Below are 21,393 nucleotides of genomic sequence, written 5' to 3' on the forward strand. Positions count from 1 at the left end.
AGTTTTGATTGCACTGATTCACCCTAAAAAGTTGCTTTAGAACCTTTTAGAAAAGGTCTGTAATAATTTCATGGCATCTGCAAGACATTACAGGCTCTGGTCCTGATTCTTGGCTGACCTACTCTTTCTGTAGTCATTTGTATCAGGGCAGAGTGATGATTAGAGCAGGTTACCAGAACAGCAGCAGTCCCGTTCACTTGGTTCTGATATGAATGACTGCAGGATAGTGAAGATGGGGGAATTTCTCTCCTGTGGGGAAGTATGGAGTTTTCCAACCTCTTGCTAATTCCAGGAGAAATGGCTGATCTCATACTTCAGACAGTATGTAGAGAACTCCTGAGTAATGCTTTCCTAACCACAACTGTGTGTTTGGACACTTTCTGCAGAAAATGCTTCCCAGAGCGAGCTGCGAGATCTACTTTCAGAGTTCAACCTTTTGAAACAGGTGAACCATCCTCATGTCATCAAACTTTATGGAGCCTGCAGTCAAGATGGTAAATATTAGAAGCTCGTTATTAAGATGAAAATGTCAAGCAAGGAAATAAAGAGCAGTTTGTTGAGGGGTTTGGACCACTGCTTAATAATTGCTGAGCACCATTTAAATTTGCTGCTGGCTGAAAAAATGAGGAATATATAAGAAAAGCAATGTTTGAAGGGAAGGGGAAATGCTACTTCAGTGTAACTAAGCATTCTTCCCATGGTTTTCTTCAATACACATTTTGATTCTGAAGCTATTTTAAATTTAACCAATCTACTACCAGTTCTCTTCCAATTAATATATATTTTTATATTACGTTGATGCTCAGTAAGTGTTTTCAAATACGGGTTATATTTAAAATCTAATGGCGTTTTCATTATTGTTGTTATTATTCATACTAAAACAATGCTTTGAGGCCTGAGCCAGGGAGTGAGATCTCCCTTTGGGGGGAAAAAAAAAAAAAAAAAAGACGACAACTACAGATCCTTTTGTTAAAATACAGCTGGATAGTCAGATTTGATACTCAGTTTTCCTCCTCTGTCACAAAACTATGGTCTCCCTCTTGTTGTGAAATAGTTGCTAAAAGCCACCAGTCATTGAAAGGTATATTTCAAGGAGGAAAATTTTCAGACACATGTATTATAAACTGCCAATGAAGCAAATTTTCATTGTGGTGCGTAGGAACTGATCTGAATTATTTCTGTTCATTTTAAATGAACTTACATGGCAACATCCTCTTCCTTTTGCCTCTTAATTATGAAGCCTAAAATCACAGTATGCGTGTTGCAACCTTGGGCAAAGGTCTGCCTTCTTTGCCCACCCAGTTCTGTTGCAAGTGGTACTTTTAGTTGTACACAGAGAATATAATTCAGGACTGAGTCATCTCTGAGTCTTAGTAAGGTAAAGAACCAGCAGGGCAGGATATTTTTTTTCTTTTCAGTACAATGTATTTTTTCATCCCAAAGGAAGTGAATTGTTTCTGAGTCACAGGCTTTTAATAAATATCAAGTTAATTCATTAGCGTATGAGGTGGGAGGGCTTTGATACAGCAGACAAATGTATTTAGCATTAAAGCACTGAGTGGGTATTATTCATGTGGGTAATGGGGAGGAGAAACTAATGGATTGAAATGTCAGAATGTTTCTAAGTGCTCTGAAAAGGCACCTTAAATACAACACTGCAATTAGCAGATGATTTGTGAGCTCAGTATCACACACTCCAGAAAATGATTTTGATTTTAAATTTTTTTTTTTTAAGTTTCTCTAAGGCTGTTCCACAGATCTGATTTGTAAGAAGGTTGTCTCTTTTTTAGTCTCAGATTATCTAGATGAGGGAATATAGGCAAGAGCCTGAATTCTGTTTTGATTTAGGCTGAAACTCACTCACTTTGCATAGAGGATGTAAGCTAAAAATACTCTATGATTCCATGGCTGATTCAGTGCCTTTTACGTAAAGGCCAGAGGTATCGGGAGTCTCTGACTGTTCAAAACAACGTGTTGATTAGAAGAGACTTTTTTGAAAAAAATTAAAATGGTTATGTATTAACTGTTTACTTATCAGTGTGTTTGTTTATTTCAGGCCCACTGTATTTAATTGTGGAATACGCTAAATACGGCTCCTTGCGCAGTTTTCTCAGGGAAAGTCGAAAAGTAGGACCAAGCTACGTGGGTAGTGATGGCAACAGAAATTCAAGTTATTTGGATAACCCTGATGAGAGAGCCTTAACAATGGGAGATCTGATATCGTTTGCATGGCAGATATCACGAGGAATGCAGTACCTTGCAGAAATGAAGGTAGGGCAGCGTAACAGTGATCTGAGCATGTCCTTGTGATAGACGGATATGTCAGCAGTTGGTTCCTCCACAAGAAGCATAAACACTATTGTTGGTTTCTTCCAAAAGCTTGTCCATCGTGATTTAGCAGCCAGAAATGTACTGGTGGCAGAAGGGCGCAAAATGAAGATTTCTGATTTTGGCCTCTCCCGTGATGTATATGAAGAAGATTCGTATGTCAAGAGGAGCAAGGTACAGTGCATATTAAAAACAGTAGTGGGAATTACTACCTAATCAAGAGAATGAATTTATACTGCAGGACTTGAGCACAGAAGAAAAAGATAATAGCTATTTTTTATTAACTTAGAATAATTCTCTATTTTAAAGAAATAGAAATGAAGATGAAGCAAAATTATGAGCTTAATCAGTAGGACAGTATACATGTAAAAGATGTATCATATTTAAGTTACCATTACCTCCTCCACCTCTCTTTGTTGACTCGTCAACAAAACCAATTTCTTTCTAATATGTAAAGTTAATAGAAGTAAAAGAAGGGTCACTATGATGATTAAGGCCTTGGAGCATCTGACATGCAAGGAGAGGCTGACAGAGCTGGGTTTGTTTAGCCTGGAGAAAAGAGGGCTCAGGGGGATCTTACTGATGCGTATAAATACCTGATGGGAGGGAATAAACCCAACGTTGTGGCCTCTTCTCATTGTGGCCCAGTGACAGGACAAGAGGCAATGGGAGCTATTTTAAATATGAGAAATTCCATTTAAAGAAAAGAAAAAACTTTTTTACCGTAACAGTGATCGAACGCTGGAACAGGCTGCCCAGGGAATCTCTGTCCCTGCACATATTCAAAACCTGGCTGGAAATGGTCTCAAGAAACTTGCTGTGGCTGACCCTGCTCTGAGCAGAGGGGTGAGGTCCCTGCCCACCTCAGTGGTCCTGTGATCCTGTGAAAAAATGCAAGACAATACGTAAAGAGCAGGATGAGATCTGCTGTTTTTTAAAAGCAATGTGCCAAATAGTCTGTAATAAAGTATTTCTTTTTCTTAAGGCTAGAGAGTTCACATAGGATGCTTAAAAACAGCACGTGTTTTGTTAATGTAAATATAGAAGAATGACACCTATTTTCATTGCAGGAGCTTTTAACTATGAACCTTTTTACAGGTAGAGGGCAGCCCATTTTTAAATGAGGTGGGCCCTCTCATTTATCCAGTTCCTCATCACACTGCTTGAAAACACAAACAAAAAACCCCATCGTTTTTCTCTATCTCTTTTCCTATTTATAATTAAAAATATAAACAAAAAAATCCCAAGGAGTTGAAAAAATGCAGACAATTTCTATAAAGAACCTAATTTCAGGAATTATCACGTCTATGCAGAAGACTTGAAGCAAAGCCCTCCTACAAATACTTCCAAATGTATGAAAGATACTAAATCTTAATCAAAATGGTACATCACAGGTCGGGGTAGATTAGGAGCTAATGCTGCCTGCCAGAGGTTATTTAAAACAATTCTATTTTGCCTGCCACAGTAAATTATTGTCAGGTGTCTAGATACAGTTCTGTCTGCTCGCAGTGCTCATGGCAGGGTTCAGCATACGGTAATGTTTCACCTGTAGGACTGCGCAACGGAAATTTGATGGAAAGACGAGTTGTTGAGTCACATCACTACTTCCCTGAAAAGAAATGCTTGAGCGTAATAACTTTGAGACAAAGAAGACAAGTTAAGGCTTGTCATTTATTTATTCTTGTAAAAAATACTGTCAAATACAGCAAGCCAAATCCTACTTTTTGCCTGTTTGCATCCACCTGTCACTCACATCAGCAGAACTTTTACAAGTCAATCCCAGGCCAGACTGTGACGTTCACTAACACTACTTTCTATTGACTCTTTCTAAGATGAGTAGTGTTGGCTCAGTTCCCTCTATGACTTAATATGAAAGAGTTGCCAACAGAATTTTTTGTGTGTGAAAATTTTAGAATTTTATGAAAAGATTTCCATAAATACTGTGAATTTTCAGTTTAGCTTTCACTCTTTTTTCAGGCCAGTTTGTGTGAATGTTCCGTAAGTCAAAATAAGTTGCAAAGAAAAAAAACCTTTTGGAAGACATGATCATATGTAAACGGGCTTTGCCACATTCATTTAGCTATCTTCTGATGTATGTGTTTTACACTGATCTATACCAGTTGCTCTGTATTTTAAGAATGATGCATATACATAAAGGCAGTTTCATTTTATTTGGCGGGGTGTTGATGTACTGAATGGATATTTTCTCTTTACTCCAAGACACTCATCACCATACTATTATTCAGAGCCTAACAAGCATCTGTCTGCTTGCATAGGGAAACAGGGAAAACTAAAAATTGAGAGGAAGGAAGAAGGATAAGTTGCAAATCCTACTGAAACAGTTGTTGCATAGACATATGAATTTCATGAGAACAAGAAGTAAGGCATATGAATCCTAGTGATATTGTGAAGGTTATGAAACATCTTGGAAATTTTGCAAAGCTGGATTTTCATGAATATCTAGGGCAGATTTCCCAGATTTTATCAATGAATTTCTGCCAGTGGAAACGAGCAACTTGTAGATTCAATTTAGTAACCAGTAATCGAGTATGACCGTCCAGTTACAGTTCTGAAACCAAAGGTATCTTAACATCCAGGTGCTTCCATTTATGCATCCTCCCTGATATAAATGAGATAGCTCTTCCTCTTTAATCATCATTCCCCATCATTTTTGCATTTGCACATTTCCCAAAAGCAATGGGAAGACAGACATTCATGTTTGACGAATATAACTCTTTGGATGAAGCTCTTTGTTAAGAGGAGAGCTGAGTTTATCTTACTTAAACTGGTGACCATCTGGAAAAAAACCACAACACCTTATTGTACATAATTAGATTACTGAAGTGTGTGGAATGAAATGAATGAGTGATTTTAAAAACTCTTACAATTGTTCTCCTCACTGTTTTTCTTATGAAATGCCAAATCATTCAGTCCACTGGAAAATATTAGAGTATGGATAGAGTATCTGTTACAGTTTTGAGGATAAATACCTTCATTTTCCACTTGGAAACTTAATTTTCTGACCAGTAATAACATTGTTGCTTTTTTTTCCTCCTAGGGTCGGATACCTGTTAAATGGATGGCCATAGAGTCCCTATTTGATCATATCTATACAACACAAAGTGATGTGTAAGTGTAAATTCTTGCATTCTTTATGGTTTATGTACTTGCTTGAGGAGATGAGGGAGGAAGCACAACAAGGTACATAGTAGCCAAAGCTGCTACTCTTACAAAGACACACAAAGAACACCGCTTGCATGGCACCATCAGCTGGCAATGATACGTAAGATTTTTGCTGTTGAATTAAATCTGAAGAAAAGATTATCAGAGGTATTTAGGTACGTAATTCCTGTTGAAATCAACAAGAGTTGGATCTGTTCATGTGACATGGTTGCCTTTGAATATATAGACACAATTTATTAGTCTTTACTAAAGATAACGGTCATACCCAAACTTCCCAGTTCCTGTTCATCACTTGTCTGTAACACTTACTGGCAGGTGAGGGATGGGGTGGGAAGAAAGGAAGAAGAATTTAATGCCTGGCCTCACTCCTATTGAAATCAATGACAAAACTCCAATTAATTTTAATGACAGCCAGCTCAGACCTTAGGGGAACAGTCTGGTTCCAGTGCCAAGATGCAAGTTCATTTGCATCACTAGGAAAACAGAGATCCTGAAGATGGATATGCTCCTATGTCCACCTGTAATAATCAGGTGGCAAAGCAACCACAGCTACGCTGTTTTCATGTCTGATAAGCAAGGAGCCAGGCAGAGGAGTGTTTGTATACATTTAACTTGGGATCAGACACTTTCACTTCTTTCTCTCTGGGATGAATGATGCTTATGACTAGTCACCAGGCAGACACTGTAAAACTAAGTATTATTTATTTAGGAGAAAAATCTCTAAGGGACCGCAAAAGCAGCAGTACTTATGCCTGATTTTCTGTTAGGTAGCATTTTGATACCTTCCAAGTTTCCCTTGAAAGAGGATCTGACTAAAGTAATGTTTTCATTAAACTCAAATGAAGTAAAACATACCAATCTCAGTGACGTTTCACTTTGGGGGAAAACACTTTGATAATAGCAGTATGTGCCAATAGAAACCTTTTGATTTGTACTTCTAAAATTATTTACATTCACTTTTTACTCTTCTCTCTGCAAGTCAGAGCAATGTGAGTGAAATAAAATATTTTGCTTGCCTTGGAAATTCCTTACAAAACAAATTTCCAAAATATTTTCATTTACTTTGTTTCAGTTGGAGTAAGAAAAGAAAAAAGATTGGGGTAATTCTTGGGAGAATGTCACTTTTATTTAGGTCTGCTTACAGGTTTTTCTGGGTCTGTTTTTATCCTCCTCCGAGTATCTGTTGTGCTGACCCGCTTCTCTACAATGACTTTTCCCAGAGAATTGTTAAAATTCTTTTAAAAACTTCTTAGCGTATTTTTAATTTCTTCATTTTCTGCAAAACAGATTTGTCACCATGGTTTGGGGCCAGAACAGATTGTGCTGTTGTGTAACTGCCTCTTCTTTGATTGTTGATTGATCTTTGGATCCAATACCATTCCTCCCCGTTTGTTTTCCTGATGGGCTGCTATTAAGTCCAGGAGCCCGTCTCTTGTACATGTGATACAATGCCACACAGAGATTGCCCAGCTGGCGTCAAGCAAGCTAGGTCAGAGCCCTGGGCAGCACGCTGGTGCTGTGTAGCTTTACTGCTTCCCAGATCTGGATTAGTATCTCCGTGTAAAGCCATGCTGATTTACCAGCTTTCTTGGAGACGCATCAGGTATTCTTAACAGAGCACTGCGTTGTGCTTTGTAGGTCCGCTTCAATACAGTGGCATAAAAGGTCTAAATATCTGACACACTTACATGATGCCTTTGACTCACTGGTGAGGCCACCTTCACTATTCATGTCATTTTTTATATATATATATAAACCCCACATATATATTAATATACTCAACAACCATTCCAATATGCTCTTTTTTCTGATACTCTGTGTTTCTATTTTCCAGCCTCTTCCTTCTAAAGCCTTTCTGTATAGTTAGTGGTTAGCAGTGCTTAATAGCAGTACCACTTGCCAGCATTTACAAAATCCCGTTTTTGCTTCAGAGGTCGATGACATCAGTGGAAAGGTAGCCTACTGTCTTCCTCTTCACATATTTTTCTTTCCTGGCTTTTTCTGATCACATTTTTATTCAGCAATAAACATAGCACAATGGGAAATTCTTCATCTCCCATTTCTCCTCCCATAGTGCTTAATTTGTGTAATGATTTGAAAGCATTGCAGCATTCTACAGCATTCTACTCTAACATGCCCATTTACTAAGCAACTTTAATTGAGAAATTATTCCTCTGATCCCTCCTTCCATATTCTGTAAAATTCCTCTTAAGCAGAAGAGGTGGATTTTAAAAATAAAACCTGCCACGCTACACAGTTTATTTGAATTAATCATGGACAGAATTATAACCTGATGGCAGAGCATAATTGGCTTCAAAAAGGGTATAAGGAGGTATATTAATAAAGTATATGAAAATGCTATAAATATTCATTAGCTTTCAAGAATGTGCAGAGTGATTAAAAATTAATTCAACGAATGGCATTAGGGAGAAAAATGGCAGCATACCACTTAGGACTGCATGAGACTCACTTTGGCTTCTCTGCCCATTTTGAAAGTTTTATTGCTGTACTTTTGGGGTTACCATTGTTCTTTAAAACGTGAGAAGCACAGGTGGAATGTAGTCAGACAGGAGGTCAGGTTTGTGGCTAACATTTTGCGATGGAATTTTCAAAGGGAATTAGACACTGCTGTTTGGTTTGGCATTAGGTGTGTAACACTTCCTAAAATCTTCTTAAAAGTGGAGTTTTCACAGAAATTACCCAATGATGAGAGCACAAAAGCTAACGTTTGTCATAAATTGTAGTTTTGCTTCCAGATGCATCCCACTGAGTATCCCCTTTGAGTGAAACAGTGTTGGCTGGTTTCCTTCATTTTGAACATCCAAATTTTGGCAGTTCTGTCAGTCGAGCAGATTCAGAGTAATTTGTAGCTTTTTTGTGTCTTGAAAAAGCATTCCACTAAGGAAAGAAAAACATTTTTGCCTCTCTTCTCCTGGTCTGTCCTCCAAAAATGGACTAATTTAATCTATCTAAATATTTCCAACCCATTGAGCAAGGTCTTTTTGTTTGAGCTTGTCAATAAGTAGGTTAAAAAAGTCACCATTTCTTCTGTTCATGTCAGAAAACAGCTGCTTCTGTCTTCTGTTCTATGTTAAACTATATTTTAGGCATTTGGTATTTCCAGAATAAATTCTTTCCTCTTCTTTCATCAACTCTAAGAAGACAATTAAGTCCCGAATCACTGAAATGGCCCAACAGACCAGCTGAAATCAAAGGTGAAAGGTGTTGCTTATGATTGAAATAAACACATTGTGCATATAAAGAAACACAACCTCATATTCAAGACAGCAAACCAGTCCCTTGGTAACTCGCTGAGCCAGCCTGTGTAAATTTAGACAATTATTTCTGAATAGGACTATAAGGGCTAATTAGGGAGGTTAGACTCCCTGTGTAGCCAAAGGAAAAAGAGAGGCACCTCCAGGAGCACTGTACAGAAGAGGAACAAGCCTTTGGGCTGGGCCACCATGGGAAGGACTTTCTCTTTATGCTGTCTAGAGAAGATGGGCCTTCCCAGGATAGTTAGCTTTTGTCAATGGATAAGAGAGAGGTACCCCTTATCTCTACTGTCTTGGTTGCTAATCTTTTTAATGAACGGTATTTGGGAACAAGGATGGCCCTATATGCATCTGTACAGCCCCTCTGGCTCAGCAACGTCTTGAATTTGGTTGGGTTCTCAAAACACTAGAAAGAGATTTGTTGGGTGAAAGCCACACTAAGCTCTTGAAACCAACCACTCTAAATAAAAGCTCATTTTCTCTTTTTCAGATGGTCATTTGGAGTTCTGCTATGGGAGATTGTAACTTTGGGAGGCAATCCCTACCCAGGTATTGCTCCTGAAAGACTCTTTAACCTCCTAAAAACAGGCTATAGAATGGAGAGACCAGAAAACTGCAGTGAAGAAATGTAAGTAGCTCTTGATCTGATTAGATTCATAGAACATCTCTTGAATAAATACATTTTTTTAAAAAAAAGGTTTAAATAAATACCACATAAATACTATTCTCTATATCTCAGAGGTATAATCAAAATATGTAGTGCTCAAAAGAATGTAATGAAATCAGTGAATGGTAAAGTGCAGGAAAAGATTGCCAAAATATTTGTAGGATATCGAATAACACACTTGCTAAGCAATTAAAAGAGTTTGAATATTCAAAACTTTTGAGGATGAGGGGAGGAGGAAAATTTCATAAAACACAGTGGGTAGCTGAAATATTCAAGAAAATGTTTCAGTACTTTTCTGCAAATGAGACAGATGTTCCATCCACAGTCATTGTCTATTAGTTATCCTGGCATTACATAGGAGAAATGATACCTTGACTCAGAAATCTAGACCCTAGAAGACACACATTTGCCATGACTTGATAAGCTCATGGCAATTTCTTTTCTATTTGGAGATAGTTCATATTTTATTGGCTGACTCATTAAAACACTCTCAATGTGAAATACCTTCTCTCTGTGGTTCTTCCATAGCATTTGGAGATGAGGCATGATTTTATGTTCAGCCTGCAAACTGGTCATGGTTAGGTTTTTTAGAAAGTTACCAGGCTATAATCACTATGACATCTCTTTTGACTGATTTTTCCATATGAAGGATACTTTGGCCACATCTGGGCTGAGAAAATACAGTATAAATAATATAATTTTTTTTTTAATACCATATACAGAGAAGAAACATTAAAGGTTTCTGAATTTAGGGTAGGGTAGAAGTTTACAAGTGTCACTGGCAAATATCCTCTAGCAAATACTTAATATTTAATTTTGTTTGTTTCATCTCAACAGGGAATAAGACTTCATTCCTCAAACATATGTTACATCATTGATAATTATTAGGTTAGGCAAGCTGACCATGCCTGAGTTTCTTTTTTTATTCAAGCCACATCCTGGTTTTCTGACTGGTTCAGATTTTTTCTGTTTTACTCAAATTTTTCTGACAGCCTTTGAGAGCCTACTTTAAGGACCGTTTTTCTTAAATTGCATTCTCTGCTTTACCCAGTTAAGTAAGAGAGAGATCATGGATGAGGGAAGAAAATGCAATGCTTTTCAATAGCTTGCTGTAGTTCTTGTAGCCAACTATTTCCACAATTAGAGCACTTTTGTGACTAGATTACTTAGTCCTGAAAACACTTGAGCTAGAAAAATAACATGAACGGCACAGGTTGGAGAGTTACACATCCAGAACTTGGCCAATGTCTGTCTGATAGTCACTCAACTATAGAACTTTAATTCTGCTCCCTTTCCTTTTCACGCTGTATGCTATAGAAGGCAGTTAAAGACAGAATAAGAATAGATATAATCGAAATAACAATAATAGAAGTAATCAAAGGAATGTTAGTTTGTGCAAATAGTCTTAGGTTAGGCTTCACTTTGAAGAAAAGTTTACAGAAACTTTTCAGAATTTAAACAAACAAAGAACAAAATTCTATTTTCTGATATAAGAGCAGAGTTTTTCAGGTTGAGAGATGCACATCAGTGATGATATACAAATTTCTTCAGTCATCTGCAAACAAAATCAATTAGAAATCTGGCATGCTGCCTACACATGAGGTGGTCCTTTCAGAATGTGAAAATAATGAAAGAAACCTAAGACTACTGTCCTTCAAGGACAGCCAAGTGCATCATCATTTAAACTCATAAAGACTCATGAAAATAAAAGCTCAGTCTTGTGAATGTCAGTTGTTGATTCAAGGGAATGTTTAACAGAACACACAACAAAGATTGATGTACTTGTGGATGGCCTTCATGCCACAGTTCAACTTCAGTACTATAAATTATTTGAGCAGAAGCATGAGCCACTTCTAACAATTTTGTTGGGTTTTGTTTTTTTTTTCACCTTGCGGTGCGTCACAGGTACAACCTGATGTTGCGCTGTTGGAAGCAAGAACCTGATAAAAGACCAACATTTGCTGAGATCAGCAAGGAACTAGAGAAAATGATGGTGAAGAGTAGGGTAAGTGTGGGAAAGCATGAGTTTTTGAAAGTTTTTGTGATCGTCTCACTTTGAATATACAGAAATAATGTTTGTTGTTTTTTTTTTTTTAAGCAAAGTAATTTACTGTTCATCAAATTTTGAAGGATTTACAGATTTAGTTTCTTCCAAATGCATCCAGCTTTTTGAAAGCAGTACTACTTCATATAGTGGCTTTGGTGACTTCAACCCTAAATGCAGATGAGTTATCCTTAATCTGTCTAGCTTCCTTAAATTAAAAAAAAAAATTAAAAATTACTATGAAAAGTTACTCCTAAATTGCGCTCCTGAATAAATAACGCTAGGAAGCCTAGAACTAGAAGAATGCAGTATTTCCTTGAATCTGATGTAGTTATATCATGATAGCAAGAGATGCGAAAGCTGTATTATTCCACCATTCTGAGTTACTTCAAAACTATTAAAATCTTGTATAGACTTTCTTTGAATGAATGGATGCTGAGGTCTAAAAATAAGTCTAAGTTGCATATATTTATAAAATGTATACATACCTACTTGCACATAAATGCATAATTTTAAAAAAAATCTACTAGTTATGGGAAGGGGGCAGTTACAAATGAAAAACAGAGGAAATACAGCGACCATTATCAGATTTGAGAATGTGATGGCATTTACACTGGGTGCAAAAAGGACTAATAAACAAATGGGAAGAATTTTGTTCAGAACGTGAATGTAAAAATAAGTTCTAAACTAAAAATGGCAAAGTGAAAGGTCTAGGTTGTACATTAAATCACTCTGACTTGTCAACCACTAATTTATAGTTGCTGAGAAGCATCAGTATGCAAACGATCTGCATGTCCAGTGACAGACTTGTAATACAGAAGCTGGCAAGTTTTCTGAAATTTTTATCATAATTAAAACCAAAGCCAATCCAAAATAGAGCTTGACAAATTAGTCATTTTTCTTCTTGCCTTCCTGAATGAAAAATTCTGAAGATTTTTCAATTTATAAAATTGGGTAACTTTACCTTTTTAAAGTTTAATTTCAGTAAATTTCCAAAGGAAAAGCCATTTTGAAAGGGGAAAAAGTACATTTTAGATTAGTTGAAAAGGCTTCACATCTGTTTTTTGCATCAAAGCAATTCAGCAGCATAAATGAAAACCTATGAATTCTTATGGTTGACCTAAATATTTAGTTTTAGAACAACAGCAGCAAAAGCTTTATTTGGCATTATTTACACAGCTAATTTTATACATGATTATGTAATAGCTTGTATAAAATGACGAGAAGATCCGAATACCTTCTCCTTTAAGCATGCATATGTATCTATAGATATATTTCAGGCATACGTATGTATCAGGCGTAACAGAAACTGAAGGTCGAACAAATCAGTTAGTACAGCCCTTTAACTTCTTGGTTATTTTACGGATGTGCAGAATTAAGTATTAATATGTCTCTAGCATGTCTAGTGTTCTGGCAAATCAGATACTTCCAAAGATGCTACGGTTGCAGAAAGGGAGAGCCTACTCAGGTGCCAGAGGTACTGTCAAAAGACAAATGCAGTGAGGTCTGTAGTTACTTGTTTTAAAGAAACCAGATGCACATTTAGCCTTTATACCCAACCAGCAACACTGCCACGTACGTTAACCCAGCTTTTTCTGTGTTCACTTCTTAGGACTACTTAGATCTTGCGGCTTCCACACCTTCTGATTCCTTACTTTATGATGATGGGCTCTCAGAAGAGGAGACACCACTCGTGGACTGTAATAATGCTCCCCTCCCTCGAACCCTCCCTTCCACATGGATTGAAAACAAACTCTATGGTAGAATTTCACATGCATTTACTAGATTCTAGCAACACAAAAAAAAAAAGATTTTTCTTCTGCACTGTTCTCAGACTCTGTAACCCCATTACAGTGTTTCTTGTCTGAATGAAGCCAATCAAAATTTGCTTGGAAGCTTCTTTTGGGTTTTTTTGTTTGTTTTTTCTTTTGGTAAATGTAAAAGTTTTCATCAGGATCATCCTTTAGTCATTTTGCAGCTGTGTTTAAAATAAATGTTTTTAAAAGGATGTGAAAATAAGTAAAATGACTAGATATCATACAGTAAAAGAAAAAAAAGATCAGGGAAGTATTCTCAGGGGAAATATAAAATACTAATGAGTATCTAATTCAACTATCCTGTTGGGGGAGGCTAAGAACATTTAAAGTACGTTAGATTCTGCACCTCTAATTTAAGCAATAGACTTTTTTTTTTTAAAAAATACTGGGTTTTGCCAGAGCTCAATAATAGGACCCATCTGCAACATTTTTTGTTTATCAAGATGGATTTCTAAATTTCAGCTGCTGTTAATGCATTCTGGATCCATAAGCTGAAATGTCTATTTAATGTATCATAGAATGAAACCAGAGTATTATATACAGACGGTAGAAATACTGTATATAAGTATTATATACAGACTAAATCAACATGTAAAGTCCTTTGAAAATTGAATTAACAATGGGCATTTTGAAAATACACTCAGCTGTTTTCACGTCCTTTGATTTATTATGAAAATGTCCGTACTAAACCTTGATTGAATGATGTAGCAAGTGTTTTTAAAAAGAACATATGCTTTCATATTGTGATGGTGAGATGGACAGTAAAAATGGTTCTTGCCAAAACTCCTACATTTTGTCTCCTGATTAAATATTCTACATGGTTTTAGATATTTCCTAACATCACAGATATTTTTTTCATTCTTCAAGCAGTACGACTTTTGAAAAGTTGGATCTTTTAGCTTAAAAGTTGCCATTAATACATGGCTTTGGGTCTATTTTTGATCTATACCCCAGCTATAATTTTCTTTAATAGGTTCCCCCAACTCACGTTCACTTTGGGGCACTTAGTGGCCAGACTGTTAAAAGAATGCAGTAACAGAAAAAGTTGCCACCGAGGTTGATGGCAGATGCTGAATGCTTAATAAGCAACAAAATCAGATTTCCGTTTTTGCAAATCTTTACCCTGCTATGGTTCTCTGCTTGTACAGCTGGATCAACATGGTGCTAAGCACTCTGCTTCCATTTTGGTGATCACTTGTGCCTAAACTGAGAAGCGGTTACTGGACTCAATGCAAGTAATTACATGCCTGAAATACACGTTTAAATGCTGAATCAAGACAAGAGTGCTCAGGACTTTGTTGGACTTTACTCAGTTGTGCTCCTGGGATGTCCTAAAATTAAGCAGGGGATCCCTGGTGAGGGTGTGAGAGTGTCCCCAAAACCGCACTGAAGCCAAAGGAAAGGCACCCATTTAAGTAAATGGAAATACTCTCAGTCATTGGAATGGACTTTGGATCCTGTCCCAAATAGGTTTATTAATTCTTGGAGCACTTCCTGTACAGCAAGAACTTCCTCTTGCAAAGCAATATATTGCTACATGATTGTTAAAAAAGAAAATTATGAAACGTTGGAGGCTCATCAGAAGAAAAATTATTAGCTTTTTATTATGCACATGTGCGTGCGCGCACACAATTTTTTATCAAGTAAGCACTTTATTTTTTCAGGGTTTTTGCCTACATCTGAATTTGTGCTTCAGGGATTTCAAAACATCATTTATATGAATTGATTTGGGACAAAATCCAGTGGACTGGCTTAAAATACTGAAGGGAGTTTTGCCAAGGGCCTTACTGTCTGCACATGAAGTTATGGTTCTTCAGTGCAGAAAAAATTATCTGTTTTCATTTTTAGGCATGTCATACCCGAACTGGCCTGAGGAGAGCCCCGTTCCACTCACAAGATTCGATGGCACTAACTCTGTGTTTTCAAGATATGCAAATGATAGTGTATATGCTAACTGGATGGTTTCACACTCAGCGGCAAAATTTATGGACAAGTTTGATAGCTAAAATTTTCTTTGTGAAAGGTAATGGACTCCTGAGGGGAACAAAGATGCAAAGAATGGAAAGTCCACTGGCTCGTTCTTTGTACAATCAACAACTAACTTTTAATTGGCAAACCCTTTTATTGGTGGTTTCTAAAGTGTGTTATTCATGCTGAAGACTATAATTGGTGATTTCCCCTTTCAGAAAACATATCAAGCTGGATAAGAGTTGTAGTTCCAGTACTTCTTTCTAGATTGCCATTTTGCATATGGTTCCATTTGGCAACTTCTTACTGCAAATGGCCTCGCACTTCATTCTCGCTGTTTTTAGACTAACCATCCTGTGTTACAGCTTTCTTGGATGGGAAAATGTACTTGAACTGCTACTTTTATAGTGGCTGTTAGCATATGACCACTTGATCTAAGCAGGAAGCACAAACAATATATGGAGGGGGGGGGGAAACAGGCTCCCAAATTACTGAGCTTGCTATCAAATGAGAAGTGTTACGATGATGTTGGCACTAACAAAGCCTGTATCTTGGTTTGGAAGCAAACATTAAGTAACTCAATAGAGGACTTGAGATTCAACATTTGAAGTCTTGTAAAATGTATTGTCTTGTCTTAATGAGAAGAGAGTTTGTTTTATTAGTCTTAACTTCTCTTACCTTTAGCACAATGGAGATAAATTTGATACAAGATAAGTTGTATAGACTGATGGCAATCAAGAGTGTTCATCTGACACAATTTACTTTCCATCACCTACATCTCACTAATGTTAAAACATACAGTCTTGTACAATCATAATTCCTCTTAGGAGTTCAAAATAGACTGGACAGGATTTTTAGATTGAATTCAAGTAAAGAGATTTTGTTTGCAGTCATGTTCAGTGGGTTGGAGTCCTCCTCTCAGCTCCAAATTGGATACACTGCCATGCACAGGACACTGACAATGACATAACTCCAAATAAACCTATTCCCTTGAAAGTCATGAGTAAACAACACTTGCACAGCAAAATTGGTCTAAAACTCTACTGTTAATGAAACTATACAAGGCAAATGTCATCGGAATTTGTTAAGGTGAAATATAAAAATGTTGTGCTTACAACACTGACTTGGTATTTGGGAGAACGATCAGACTGTGGGTCATGTGTTCTATGTGGAAGAGTAAATGATCAGCACTACTTTTGTCTTTATTTGTAATCTAATATGGTTAGAGATAACTTTTTGTTTGCTACAAATGTTGGGACGTAAATCCCAAGTGACTCGTCGTTAGCATTGTGATGGTTATTCTAAATAATCCAATTCTACCAAAGCTTGCTCCTGTCACTTACAATCCAGTTTACCTGTTTTCAGATGTTGTTTTGTGTATCAACTTTATGTTTCCATTAAAGTCTGTGATTTCAGAAACAAGAGAGTCAGACTGCCAAAACTCGAACACAGATTTTCATTTTACAAAAAGTGGGATATAAAGTGCTGTGTTGGAATTTAAACACCTTCACTGTTGGGTATCATACTGGATCCTGTCCTAGTTTCGGACAAGCACTAAGCAGAATGACTTTTTCTTTGTACAAACATCTGCTGTGTTGTGTAATACTTATGCGCAGTAAACACATATAGGTATGTATACAGAAGGGGTTCAGTTGTGATATAACGGTGATCTTCAGGGGCATGACACAACTGTCAGCATGCGTAGTTTTAAAATAAATGGCACTGAAAATTGAGCCCGTTATATGGGCTTTTTTTCTATTGAGAGATCTATGAGAGAAAAATGGTACTTGTAACTTTTTGCTTTGTCCAGTCCTTCTCCTATATTTTATGTCTGTAAATGGGAATTCTTTATTTGCCATGAGCAATCAAGGCATTGAGATTTTTGGGGTTTTTTTCTTCCTTAAATTAAGAATTTCTTTTTATCAGCTATCTTCAGCAACAGTATTCAACTGGGAGATGTGAAGCACCCAGTTTCTAACCTGAAAAGCCCTGCGACAACATTGCTTTACAGTAGGTGAGTGGGATAGTAAGTGATGCTGAAATAACCAGTGGATGCAGAAAGTATTGTGTATTTTAGACTTCCAGCATGAGCCAATGTTGTTTCAACCATTAATTCCTGTGAAAAATTTCACTAATAGTTATTGTCACTTATGTTACTGGACATAGATTCTGCATATAAAATACATACAATTCATAATTATAGTTGCCATACACAATTACCTGCATTAAGTGCAGCTTAATGAAAAATTCTTAAAAAGTGTTTCCTAATCCAACTGATTTTGACTCCCTTCCTGCTCATGAACGTTGGTAAGAAATAGATTACTTTCAAGTATTCATTCATAATATGAAAGCTTCTTATGTCTTGTGTGTACGCTATTTTTGTAAATATTTCCCTTGAAGTGTTTCCTATTTGTTCTGTGTTGCCATTAGTCAGAATGGTGACAATCTTGTTTCAGTTCCCCATTAGAGAGTAAATGTACTTCCCATGTGGGAAAAAAGTGATACTGCAGATGATTATTTCCATCGGTGCCAGAAATACTTACACACTTGGCTGCCCTGAGGAAAGTGAATTCGAAGGGAACAAATGACTCACCTAAATGTACAGGCTGGAGGGAATAACCTTCTAAAAATTTCTGCCAGCCTTTTCTAAATATCCACAGAGATGACATGTTTTACCTGGTCTGTGCTTAGAGTTGTGACAGATGGGGGAGAGGGTGAATCTCATGTGTCCTTCCAGTCATTACAGCACCACAAGGAAGTTACTGTAATATTCGTTTCTACAAACTTTTCCAGAGGTATGATACTCAGAAAATCGACTGTGAGGTTGCAGATTTTAATCTGCAGGCATTAGCCTGTTTCATGTAATAGAAATTTTAAAAAATCTGGTCCCATGAATATGAGGTACATAATACTTAAATCATGTGGTTTTATCTACAATTCGTTGTGCAAAATGTGCATGAATCTCTATGGTACACTCAACTGGACCTAAGTAATTCTCAAAAACATACAGTAAAAGCAAGTTTCTATTCCTTGATGTTTTATAATCAATCTTGTATGAATAATAGAAGCCTCAAAATATATCTAAAAAGGATGTTTCTACTGTAACTTTTGAAAGTTCAAAAAAAATTACTTATAATTTTGAAATGCTTTGTTTCAAAACTCAGCCCACCTAAAAGCCCTGTGTCTCTCACTGCAGCTACAATGGTAAATTTGTAACAAAATACTAGAGATGACATTCAGCAGCACCAGCTCCTAGGTAGCACCAGGCAACCTTCCCCGTAAACAAGGTGCAGATTGTCCATGGTGAGATGAATGGTTTGACTTTTTCAGCCTAAGCTATCTTTCTGAAAAAGAACCCTATGATTCCCTAAAGATGTATAAAAGTATGTAAAATCTTAATAAGAAAACCTAAGCTGTTCAGGTCCACTGCATCTAACTTCATATAATTTAAGTAGCCCCTCTGAAGTTACTGGGATCATTCATGAATAAATTAGTCATAAACATTTGCTGGTCTAAAATCAAATATCCCAGTAGTCTGCTAGCAAAAGTACAAAAGATACTATCAAAATATGGACAAAGTAGCAATAGCCCCGGTCTACCCATCCCTAGCACATATTGTAACTTGTCTATCTAGAAGCAGTATTTAGAAGCCGGTACTAGACACCAGAAGACAGGTAAGCACAGATATCTCTCTAATGTATATCTAGAAGAGACAGTGAATGAAATATTTTTCAGTATTTATCAAGTTCTTCAGTAAAGATGAGTTGTTCATGTAAGCTGCGTTCCATGTTTGTTTCTCATTTCTAATTCTTTGGGACAACCACCTGTGTCTTTCAGTTATGACAGAGAGATACATATTCTTAATGCATTTTGAGAAGATGAATAGTTTCTCGCTTTTCATGGTGTGTTTTTTGGTTTTACCCGGTTTTATAAAGGGTTGCATGCTATCTCAACACAGCAAATTTCTTGCTAGAAACGTATTTCTTTGAGCTGTTATGAAAGTTCATTTTGCTGATAACGTTCTGAAATTAAGTAAAAAGGTTTTGCCTACCTGAGTACAGACAAGCACGCCTCCCCTTAAGCTCATCTGAAATAATGAGCTCCTTACCTTGGGCTAATAAGGTACATTTCATAAAAGTCCAACTTCATCTCATCTGGAAGCTGTTTCATATGGATTACAGGCCAATCTGAAATGGTATGAACAATTTAAGAGCATTGCAGTTGTACTTTACATGTCAAGAAATAACTTTCCAAGTTTCTCTATTAGAAAAGAGAATGAAAGAAAAGCGTGTTCATCTCCAAGGTAGTTAAAAAAAATTAGTAACTTTTGAAATCAATGACAATGTAATGATTGTTGTCATTAGGTATCAGACCGAGAGTTTGATTCTATCCCTGCTGATATAAGCAAATGTGTATTAACATATAAGATAACTGGTTTAAGTGCATTTTTACCTTGCCACGAGAAAAGCTTTCCATTTAATCAGCTAAGCACAGAAGTTTGTAGAGGTTCAAACCATTACACTGATAGCAAGTAATGTGCGTATTTTGAATAAATAGTGATGTTTACAGTATGTGTTTCTGTTTGGTTTGGGTTTTTTTATTGGCTCCCAAATATAAAAATGGATTGGGTTTTCACAAAGCACTCAGCTTTGTCCTAGGTCACCTCCCATTAAGTTCCTGATAAACCTCTGCTGATTTTAATGGAGAGAAAGCATAGCCAATGGGCAAATCTTGACTCAAAATATCAAGATAAAAAGATGCTTATTTTATCACAATATTGATGTAGTGGAAAGAACCACTAGTTGCGTGGTCAGAATTACTGAATATGTCTGCGCATAGATACAGTGTTTTAAAATGTGAGTAGGGTATGAAGGTAAAAGCAGTCACTGTTCCCGCCTAGTCTGTAGCTAAGGGGTAGGTCCAATCAGCCTGGTACCTGCAGAAGTTCCCATGGGAAGTTAGGCTAGCCCAGCATTTTGTGCAAATTTCCTCTTGTACTTGCAAGATGACATACAAATAAAGCATAGAGACTTGGGGGGAGGGGAAAGCTGATATATCAGCTGCATTTTCTCACCCTCTCTGCAAGAGATTGTTATTAACAGAACCAGATACTATGATTATTTCTTAACTTCAGAATGTGTTGGCATGTCCCAAAAGAGAAGTAGAGGTCCCCTGCTGGAAAGCACACCCACTGTAGCCGGGCTACGTTTTTACGTATTTCATAATCTCCTCTAAGTGGAGGACAGACGAGAATGTAAGCCAACACATCTAGGGCCTCAGTTTTAGAATTATGTTTGCAAAATAACTTATTATTGAATACTGCAGGGACGTATGATTTTAATCTTTCACAACACTGGTGCCAAAAGTAGTTGTGGAGTTACTACATACCACACTAGCACTATATCTGTTGGACAAGGAGTCAACAGATGACTGCAAGGAGCAGATGTGTGGTCTCTTTCTTCTCTGCTATCACCCCACTATTCCCTTACTCTCCATTTGATCTGAGCTGGATAGGAACACAGATTTGCCCACAGGAGACTTTTCCGTATGCTGAAGCTTGCAGGGACAGAAGTATTTGAGATAGTGAGGAGACAGGGACCCCTTCTTCTATTCATATTCTGCAGGATGGGGTTCCCTACCTTCTCACTCGTGAAGTTTGTGAATGCACAAGCTACTGAGCGGATAGAATCAGCAGAAGACAAATGTCCTGTCTCCCAGGCACAGGCCACGCAGAAGGTATCACTTGAGGGCTCGCAGGGAGGTTCGCCGGGAAGCGCAGGTCTAGTCTCACACTCACGTTCATAAACTCTGCAATGTAACAAAAGCAATCTGAAGTTAAAGAATGGAGGTTCCCTTTAAAAGTATAGTCCTGATCTGAACTGAGAAGTTAATGTACATAAACCCTCTGACAGTAAGAGAGGGTTGGTACCTAATAAACATAGCATGGTTTGTGATTGTATGTGCGCAGAACTCTGAGGTTGTCATGAAAAGAGAAAGTTATCCTTACATAGAACCATAGAATCATCTAGCTTGGAAAAGACCTTTAAGGTCATGCCGTGGCGTTGTAGCTAACACATCTCCTCCCACAGAAAGCTCTAGCTGTTAAAACCT

General features: G+C 37.1%; 1 protein-coding gene across 1 annotated transcript in view; it reads left to right on the forward strand.

Annotated features, from left to right (window-relative positions):
• The window catches only part of RET (ret proto-oncogene), a 46,326-nt gene extending 31,006 nt beyond the window's left edge, over nucleotides 1–15,320 (forward strand). The window contains exons 13-20 of the mRNA XM_050899148.1: nucleotides 387–494; nucleotides 2,057–2,271; nucleotides 2,380–2,502; nucleotides 5,387–5,457; nucleotides 9,277–9,414; nucleotides 11,359–11,458; nucleotides 13,110–13,257; nucleotides 15,163–15,320. Coding sequence (XP_050755105.1) covers nucleotides 387–494; nucleotides 2,057–2,271; nucleotides 2,380–2,502; nucleotides 5,387–5,457; nucleotides 9,277–9,414; nucleotides 11,359–11,458; nucleotides 13,110–13,257; nucleotides 15,163–15,320 — 1,061 coding nt within the window. The remainder of the gene's footprint in view (nucleotides 1–386; nucleotides 495–2,056; nucleotides 2,272–2,379; nucleotides 2,503–5,386; nucleotides 5,458–9,276; nucleotides 9,415–11,358; nucleotides 11,459–13,109; nucleotides 13,258–15,162) is intronic.
• The last annotated feature ends 6,073 nt before the right edge of the window (nucleotides 15,321–21,393 follow it).

Source organism: Gymnogyps californianus, chromosome 6, assembly GCF_018139145.2.
Source record: "Gymnogyps californianus isolate 813 chromosome 6, ASM1813914v2, whole genome shotgun sequence".
Classification (NCBI taxonomy): Eukaryota; Metazoa; Chordata; class Aves; order Accipitriformes; family Cathartidae; genus Gymnogyps; species Gymnogyps californianus.